This window comes from Lycium barbarum, chromosome 8 (genome assembly GCF_019175385.1).
Source record: "Lycium barbarum isolate Lr01 chromosome 8, ASM1917538v2, whole genome shotgun sequence".
In the NCBI taxonomy this organism is placed as follows: domain Eukaryota; kingdom Viridiplantae; phylum Streptophyta; class Magnoliopsida; order Solanales; family Solanaceae; genus Lycium; species Lycium barbarum.
The window spans coordinates 115,328,819-115,338,976 of NC_083344.1; the positions used below are offsets into that span (position 1 = coordinate 115,328,819).

At 34.3% G+C, this 10,158-nt stretch overlaps 1 protein-coding gene across 2 annotated transcripts; it reads left to right on the plus strand.

Annotated features, from left to right (window-relative positions):
* Positions 1 to 6,527: 6,527 nt before the first annotated feature.
* On the plus strand, positions 6,528 to 8,293 carry LOC132606809 (uncharacterized). 2 transcript variants are annotated; one of them, XM_060320441.1, is made up of 2 exons: positions 6,528 to 6,865; positions 7,403 to 8,293. In XM_060320441.1, the coding sequence occupies exons 1-2, from the start codon at positions 6,829 to 6,831 to the stop codon at positions 8,158 to 8,160; spliced, it is 795 nt and encodes a 264-aa protein (XP_060176424.1). In that variant the 5' UTR covers positions 6,528 to 6,828; the 3' UTR covers positions 8,161 to 8,293. The 2 variants fall into 2 exon arrangements, with proteins under 2 accessions (XP_060176424.1, XP_060176425.1); XM_060320442.1 differs by having other exon boundaries at positions 7,433 to 8,293.
* The last annotated feature ends 1,865 nt before the right edge of the window (positions 8,294 to 10,158 follow it).

The window sequence follows — 10,158 nt, forward strand, 5'->3', positions numbered from 1 at the left end:
TATGATATGTGCATATTCTGATGTTTGATATGATATGGCCATCTGATATGTTATGATATGTTATGGAGATATTCCCTACTCTGGAGTTATGCTGTGTTGTGGCGCCAGTGACGGGGTGGCGACCACGTTCTGTTCACCGAGTCCCATAATGGGGCCGGATATGGCATATGTTTTGACATGCATTGATAGTTCTGTCCACCGCGTCCCTCACGGAAGGGCCGGGATCTGTTATACGCACATATACGACATACGACCCTGATATGCACGGTTTGTGTTTGGAAAGTAAGTTCTCTGGCGTTTTGTATCCTCTGTACTTCTTCTGACCTACGATATTGATATACATGATCTGTGTCTGGAAAAACAAGTATTCTGACATTCTGGATCCGTACTTCTTCTAACATACGACTTCGGCTTATATGATCTGTGTTTGGGAAACAATCATTCTAATATTCTGAGTCTGCACTTTTCTGACATACGAAATCTGCTTACATGATTAGTGATCGGGAAATAGCGCTTTGATAATCTGGATAATGTATTTACCTTTGTACTGTTGATCCGGTATGTTCTGTTTTCTGTATTTCATGCTTTACATACTCAGTACATATTCCGTATTGACCTCTCTTCTTCGGGGGCTGCGTTTCATGTCGCGCAGGTACACCCAGATGATGTGAAGTTGTTATAGAGGATGTTCCAGCAGGATTGGCGAGCTCCATTTGCTTCTGGAGCGTTGCCGAGTCAAAGTGCATGTACGATATGATTTCCGGATTGATGTTAAAGACTTTGCAGACAGAGTCGTGGGTATAGTATGTCAGTTGTGTATGCGGCTTCATCAGCCGATATGTCATTCTGTATTATGTGTTAAATTCTGTATGATTATAGATTCTGTTTGATTCGGAAAGCATCGAACAAACATATTTTGAGAGTTTATTATATATTTTATTTTTATCTTATTTAAAAAGTCCACTAAGATTATGTGTGTCCCAAAGGTCTGTGGGTTCGCTCGGCTCCGAATATGGGGTCGGGTGCCCATCACACCCTAGTAAGGTCTGGGTGTGACAATGGTGATCACTTTCCCTTGGGAGCTCCGCCAAGTGGATTCAATAGGACATTGAAGATAATCACGGAAGTTCTTTGGAGGTCCCTATCAGTTAGGCCTGTGAGGTGTTTTTTTTCTTTTACTTGATTTACATTTTAGAATTGTTATTGTGTATTCGTGTGCAATTTATGAGCTTAATAACTATTTGTGACTTTCGTAAGGCATGAATTTTGCTCCTCAATTTACCTGCATATATTTTTGTAATGTGCGTTTTCTTAATTGAGAGTCTTCAATCTACCTTGCCAAGGAAGGGGAAAAAGTATATCCCATGGCCCTACAGAAGTTGCACGAACTTATTAAAAGCTTCACAAAAACTGATGGAAAAATTATGCTCTAATTGAAAGATATCATATCTACTGGGTTTAGGACATGCAAGAATGACAAACTAGCATAGACATTCCATAATTTATTTTCTAGAATAGATTTAGAACATCAAGCAATAGATATTTGTCAATGTTGTACTACAGTTGATGTACTCTTTTTATTTTAATATCATGAATTGTTTTATTAGTAGTTTTGGTTAGTGGGCACTTTCAGGATCTGGTAATGATAAAAAACTCTCCTTCTTCCTGTTAGCAGATCATCCTTTTGACAAATTCAAGAGAGAAAAGAAACTTGGGTCTTTTCTTTCTCTTTGTTTATTTGAGAAAAGAGTGCTTTTCCTATTTTTTATTTGAGAAATTGTTCAACTATGAAATTTGAGAGTTCTGCCATTTTATGAATTGGCCTTTGGGTGCAGATCTTGCAGAAAGAAGTTATTGCATAAAACAAATACGAGAGCACTATACAACAATCAATGCAAATTATTGATGTATTTTGTTGCAGTTCTATTAAAAAGGTTGAATCCTCGAGAGCTATTATGGAGAAACCTCGCAATATAACAAGCGGGCATTGACAATATTAGAAGCTGAACTCCTAGAGCAAGCATGCACTATTGAAGATATAGTTGACTCGAGATCAAATCAAGTTTTCCTGGCAGAAACTACAGAGGAATGAATCAGTGCTTTGTGACTAAATCTCCTCTTGGAACAAGCAGTAGAATGTATTGATTCCACCATGAAGCATTGGATGGCAATAGGAGGCAGGTACAACAACATCTAAAATCTGAAAGCACAAAATTTGTCTCTTGCCTATGTATCTCTACATGCTATAGAGCCCGAGAATATGATGATTGGCCATGAAAATGAATTCGAGATGATGCAGGATCAACTTGGTCGAGGAGAAAGGGAACGGGAGGCGTCTGCAAGACAACTTTGGCTACCAAAACCTACAGCGATCCATTAATTCGGCCTCACTTTGACATTCATGCAAAAGCTATTATTTCACAAAAGTACTCTGTGAAAAATGTACTATCAGGCCTTTTCTTCTATAAGTGATGAACCTTATGATGAGCTAGATGATGTCAACTAGCAGATCGACTGCAAAAGCTTCTAAAAGGCAATAATGTTACCTGTTTCAAAAAAAGCTTCTAAAAGGCAGTAGATAATTGGCAGGTCTGTAATAATGGAAGTCGAATATAAAATTGTTTTTGTTGACTTTTCTATGTTAGTTTTGGATTTATACAATTGATAGTTTCATGATTCTAAGTTTTCATATAGATTTAGCTAAATGATATGTAATTTGATTTTAAATTTTGGGTGCACCCACTGATGAGTAAAAAAAAAATGGTTTTGTGCACCCACTCGACTGTAAAAAATAAATAAATTATTCACTCCTTTAAAATTTGAACACCCTTGACTAAATTCCTGACTTCACCACTATAAGTAAGCACGCAAAATCATCAAATTAGATAAAATTAAAAGAAGTGCCAGACTAAGCTCACTATTTTGCGGTACCGTAAAAGTCTTTCACACAATTACGTAATTCCCGTTCTTCTGTGTTATTCATTTTTCTCCTAGGAGAATTAAAACTGATTAATGATTTCGTTTCGGTTCCTTTTATTTGTCATATTTTTTACATGCTCCTTAAGAAAAAGATAATTTGACTAAATTATCCTTATTTTTTTTTATCTCAATTTAGTATTACTTTCTTTTTTTCACCACATTATTCTCTCTCTCTCTCTCTCTCTCTCTCTACATTTATTAAGTACGGGTAAAGGTGGAACTTGAGTAGGCATTTGGCCATGAAAACAAGATATTTTTCACTTTATTTGGAGTTTTGAAATTGGAGATGAAGATGGAGTTGTATTTGGTTATACTCCTAGTTTTTTCAAAGATTACTTGGTTGTTTGAATTTACTGAAAGTGAAAATGGTGTTTAAAATATATTTTTCAAATTTCAAATATAACTTCTAATTGTATTTGAAATTTTCATGGTTAAATGCTGATTTTCAAATAAAGTAAAACAAATTCTAGAAAAAAGTGAAAATTCTCATGGCCAAATCGATTTATAATTAATTATATCATATTTTCTAAAATAACAACTACTATTTTGAATCATCTATTTTTAACAAGAAAGACAAGCAAAAACAAAAGGCCGAATTAGGAGTACTATTTATTCAACAAGCACGCGACACCAGCTTTAGTATCGCTGCTCAAGGAAAACCACGGCGACAGCAACCTGTTTCGATTCCTCCAATTTGAAGCAATCCAATTTCTGTTTATTAAATATTATCTCTTTGTGCTTCGAGTAGAACCATATACTCCCTGCATCCCATTTTAGTTGGTCACTTTCTTCAATCATAAATGAAAGTATATTTTTATTATATTATCCTTATCTCTCTTCAATAAATTACACTCTAATCAATATTGGTTACTTTAAAAAATAATTAATGTTAAGGATAAAATAGAAAAAATTAATTAATTGTATCTTAGTTTTGTAAATAGACAATTATTTTGGAATATATATTTTTAGTAATATGACCAAATAATATGAGACGGAGGAAGTATACACTTTGCCTTAAACTTATCTCTGGCTTTTCCCAAGCATCCATTGGCTTAGTTTACTCATTGATTGCCCAGATTCTCTAGATAGGCACATACATGTGCGCGCGCGCATATTGTAGGTCGTGACCAAATTCCCCCTTGTTTTCCTCATTTACTAGCTTCGGAAGTAGGACTCCAATTTTGCAAGTTACATGCATCAGCTTTTCGCTTTCACATGTACTCTTTCTGTCTCATATTACTTAACCACATTATTAAAAATATATTCTAAATTACTTGTTCATTTATAAAATTAAGATAAATTAATTAATTTTTTTAATCTTACCCTTAGTATTAAATGTTTTTTAAAATAGTTAATATTGGTTAGAATGTATTTATTGGAGAGAGATAGAGATAATTTAGTAAAATATATCTTTTAATTTATGATTTCTTAAGGAGCATGTAAAAAAAAAAGTGATGTCAAATAATATGGGAGGGAGGGAATACGGGATTACGGGTTCTCTTAGGAAGTCCTGCTTCTGTGATATTTCCTATTGTTAAATCTAGGAAGAAAGAGACGTTTTTCTAATGATATTGTTTTCAACTTCTATCATTATTGAACTTACCTTTAATTTCACTTTGATAGGTTTTCTATTCCATAATACCCTACTAGCATTTTTTCATTTCAACTATCCGATCTTAACTCTAGCTACTTAGTAAAATTAGTAAAACTCCATTAGTTGGTAACTCAGAAATGCTAAAGAACTTGCGTTAAAAGGCATGGAACTTAATGCTAGTTCTTTTGTGAATTTCGATCCAATAATTTAATGTTGCTCCCTTTGAAATTAAGAAATCACGACTAAATTGATTGTTTTTCCACTGTTGATCTATGAAATCAGAATAAGACCTCTGAGTAAGAAAATTTTGATACTATCAAGAGAGTCAAACGGGCAGGTTGGATTGAATTTGGGTTAGATTAAATGGACTAAGTTAATAGATGGGCAGATCGTTGTTATTTGAAATTAAGAAATCACGGCTAAATTGACTGTTTGTCCACTGTTGATCTATGAAACCAGAATAACACTTTTGAGTAAGAAAGTTTTTATACCATCGTGGGAGTTAAATGGGCAGGTTAGATTGAATTTGGGCAGATTAAATGAACTAAGCTACACCCTCCATTTCATACTAAGTGGTGTTTTAGGCTTTTCATTTTGTTTTAAAATAAGTTGTGTTTTAGGATTTCAAGAAGATATTGATCTTGTTCTCCCAAACTTACCCTTATTTACAATCAAGATTCATTAAGTAACTTTTCTTTTTCTAGGCATTAATTAGGAGTATGTTAGTAAAAACACAAGGAGTGTGCATAAGCTAAAAACACCACTTATTATGGAACGAAGGGAGTAATAAATAGGCAGGATATTGTTACTTGGGGTGAAATGGGTTAGGCTAAAAAGCGAGTCTTAAATCAATCAGTCCAATTCTTACTAAGTTTTAATTTCTTGGTTTGTTCTTGTCTAATTTTTGAAGTACATAATAATTTTTTTCTTTGTTATGGTTATATATAACATATCAAATAGAATTAATGTCTTTTTGAAATATTTTGATAAAGTTTTTTTATGAGTCAATTTGGATTATATATCAGCCTAATAGATAGACTGAACTGGACGGGTCAAAATGGGTTGAACCGATAAATAGGGAGGCCAAAGACCAACACAAACTTGAATGAGTCGGGCGGGTCATGTTTCTATGGGCTAATTTTGTCACCCCTACTATCAAGTCACCAAAAAGACATTTATTTATAAGACATTTATTCATAGGTAATCTTCCTTAAAATATGACATTTATAATATTGAAAACAAGATAAGCTACCTCACTACTAGAAATATGGGTTTTTCCCACCAACATTCAGTGAAAAATTGTGCTTTAAAACATGGTTTTTTCACCTTATTCCCACCGAACCAGCTCACTCGAAAAACATATGATAGAAACATGTTTCATTGAAACGCTGGGAAACTTTCTAATTTTTTCCGTGTGAAAACACTACTATTTAGTTTTTCCCCCCTGAATGTCGGTGTGAAATAACCACTGAACATTTTTTGATAGGAAATTAGTAAGAAAATAGTGATTTTTTAGTAGTGCCTACCATCACAAAATTGACCTGATAGTGTAAAACATCCTTATATATATATATATATATATATATATATACCCTATGTTTCAATTTATGTGAACTCATTTCCTTATTAGTCTGTGTAAAAAAGAATGACTGCTTTCTATATTTGAAAATAATTTATCTTTATGCAGTGATTTATAGCCACACAAAATATATGTGACTTATTTTACTTCACAAGTTTAAAAGTCTTCTCTATTTTTTTAAACTCCATACTCAGTTAAATAAGTTCACATAAATTAAAACACATAGAGTATGTAGGGACTAAGACAATCACTATTAAGAAATTGACATTTAATTTTTTACATCGTGTTACATGCGTAATTTACGGAACCGTGAATGTAGTGAATGATATAAAGAGAACTACCAGTTCGCTTTATCATTCAAAAAGAAGATGTAACGCTCGGTATGTCCAAGTTACCAATATACTCTCTTTGTATCATAATAAGTGGTATTTCAATTTATGTAAAATCTTTAAGAAATTACTCACTCCTAAAAAATTATGAGTTTTTCTTAAAGAATAAAATCAATTTCTTCCTGAAATCTAAAACACCACTTATTATGAAATGAGAGATTTTTTTTTTTTAAGCAACCACTAAGCAGCTGCCTAGTGGCATTAATCAATCATTTACATCAACACACAAAAAGACAACCCAAAATGGAAATCCAACACAACACTAAAAGGAAAGTAGATTCTCTTGGATGCACAGATCCACAGCTCCGCAATCTTCAAACCCAGGTATATTTTTCTATTCCTTCAAGTAGTTGTGTAGACTTGTAATAGTAGGATTTCCCCCTTTGTAATCTGAGAATTGATAGCCTGCGTGACACATTTCCAGTAGTTTTGATTTCTGCTTACTTGAAGAAATCCCCTGTTTGTTGTGCGAAAATCCTTCCGACATTTACATCGCTCTTAGACTAGAATGTTTGTGTGTCTTGATTAAGTAGCTATGCAAAAACCGGTAGTCGACCCCATTTATTATATGTCACTCAAAGCTCTCACCACAGACATGGTTAACAACTACCTTTGAGAATTATTTCTCTACCAATATATGTATTACTCCTCTTCAAAATAATTATTCAAAGTTGTAGTAAACCAAAATTGATTAGAATTTGGCATTTTGATTCATGTCTAGTTAAGATTTATAATCAAATTTATATAGGAATAGATTTTTCTGTTTTGAGTTAAAGTAGGTTTCATACTATTATAAATAGGGTTTGTTAGCTATTTTCATAACAAAAGATAACAAGAAATATTGTGGAGATTGGCATTCAGAGCGACCAACACTAACAGTGAAAATGTCAGAGCTCTTGCCCCTTCCTTGGCTCATTGAAGCGAGCACCTATAATGTGAAAATTGGCAACGACACTGTCATCACAACAGTTGCTGATCGTGAAACTATTGTCAACAGTAGCATCTCGGAACTAAAGAGTGAATTGAAGAGTACTCCAAATCCATTTGTTGGAACTGATGTGGTAAATAATGGAGATTTGTTGCTGTTTCGTGTGAAAAACCGGTGCCTAATAATTCAATTTAAGCGCATGGTGGTCTTGGATAATCAAACTGGTACCCCCCAGTCTCTTAAGGAGTTCCTGAATGACCAAACTATTACTTTTATAGGTCCTAGAAACATAAGCCAGAAATCTACATTCTCATATTCTATACCTGTGAGCGTCTCATATGGTATATCTGGAGTTCCCAGCTACAGGAAATTAGAACTTAGTAGAATTGTGGCTGTTGGTTACTTGGCTGGCAAGCTTTTGAAGAAGCCAAAGCTGCTGAGTAGTACACTAGAAGAGGTGATGGCTGAAGCCGACGTTGATATTAAGAAGCCTGTCATTAGTAAAGGCTCAATACGTCCTAATTGGCAATCGTCTTCTGTTCTTTCGGAGGAGGAGGTGAAATTGGCAATGTATGAAGTCCATTCATGCTATCAAATTGCAAGCAAGCTTACTGATGCGACAAGTGCAGAACAACTCAAAGATAAAAGAAGTATCGTTAAGAAACCTTTGTTCTGTAGTTGTTATTTATAATGCCGTTATCCAAACTGCTTTTAAGTCTTAGTACTGTAATATCATATGATATTGTTCTTTTAAGACTTTAAACTGAAATGATTGTTAGTAATTTTCTCTATTTTATGGACTCACATATTAATATATTTATACATAGATATGCTGGAAGTGTTTTGAGCATTTTTATATTACATATCAATATTTAAAGCGCCAAATTGTCCAATTCTTCTCCCACGTTCATAAGGCAGATTATGGCCTTAAGTTTTCCCTTTAGATATCATCAGTTAATGGCAATAATGCCTTGTAACTCCTTGTCCGTTAGGCAGCCACAATGAGGCAGAATTGGTCTTAGTTTCTTACGTTTTTGGTGGCATAAAGTGACCATAATGTGACCATTGTTCCTTGTAACTCCTACTCATTACTCACGCATATTCTCTACATAATTATAAGTTTAATATCCCACTAAACCATACCTTTCATCCATTATTATAAGGATAATATTATTCAGCTAAAAATAGCTATCCATCCTTAACTTGTGTAGAGTAGAGAAAAATATATACTTTGGAGAGTTCTTAAAAAGTGAGGAAAGTAAAAAAGAGAGTTTATTAGTTGAAGGAAGGTGTTCTTCTTTTTTGTGGAGCTTTGGACTCAACATCTTGTCCAGAGTTTGTTGAGTTATACGACGTGATCATGTTGTTGTATCCTGAAGGGGACAAGTCAGAAAGATTACTGCCGGACCGGTAGATTTGCTGCAGCGGACTTGAATCTCCTTAAAGAGAGCGAGATATCTGCGCCTCAGCCGAAGATATTTTTATTTCTTCATTTTTATTTTTCAGTTGTAATTGTAATTTCATTGTCATATCGCCAACAATTTTAAGGAGATTCATGGCTACAATTGAAAAATTCGCGGATGTCAAAGTGAGAGATCTTAAGAAGCTATTTCGGTTCAACGGGACTCATTTTAAGAGATGGAAGGGTAAAGTACTTTTCTACTTAAGTCTTCTCAATGTTTCTTATGTGTTAAGTGAGAAAAATCCAAATAAAGTAGACAACTCTTCCATGAATGATGAAGAACTTATTTCTCTTCAAGAAAAAATTGAAAAGTACAATGAAGATTCATACAAGTGTCGGTATTATTTACTTAATTGTCTATCAGATAAATTTTATGATTATTATGATAGAACTTACTCTATCGCAAAGAAAATTTAGAAAGCGTTGCAGAGTAAATATGATACTGAGGAGGCTGGAGCGAAAAAATATGCTGCTAGTAGATTTTTTCATTTCCAAATGGTGGACAACAAATCAGTGCTAGACCAAGCTCAAGACGTTATAATGATCGTTGGAGAGCTTAGATCCGAAGAGATAAAAATTGGAGATAACCTTATTGTTTGTGGCATAATAGATAAACTTCCACCTTCATGGAAGGAATTTCAAAAAACTATATATGCGCCACAAACAAAAGGAAACCTCTCTTGAGACGTTGATTATGCGAATCCGCATGGAAGAAGAGGCAAGGGGCCAAGATGCACTTTTGCAAACGGAAGATAGCAACTTACAACCCGTCACAAATAAGGTAAATTTAATTACTTCAAATAATGCTTCTCCCAATGCTAACAAAAATACCTCTATGAAGCCTAAGAAGAAAATATTCAAGAAAAATAATGGTAGACCTCCCAAGAAAAATAATGGTGGTAATAACCAAGCACAAAATGGAGAACCATGCTTTGTCTGTGGCAAGAGTGGGCATATTGCTCGATTTTGCAAGTTTTGGAAACGTGGTCCTACACCTTAGGCGAACGTTACCGAAGAGCCACTTGTGGCGGTGATAACAGACATAAATATGGTTGAAAATGTTGATGGATGGTGGGATGATTCTGGTGCAAACCGTCATGTCTGCTATGACAAAGATTGGTTCCAAGTGTATACTCCATTTGAGGAGCCCAAAACCATCATGCTTGGTGATTCTCACACTACTCAAGTGCTTGGAAAGGGAGATGTCGAGTTGAGCTTTATCTCAGG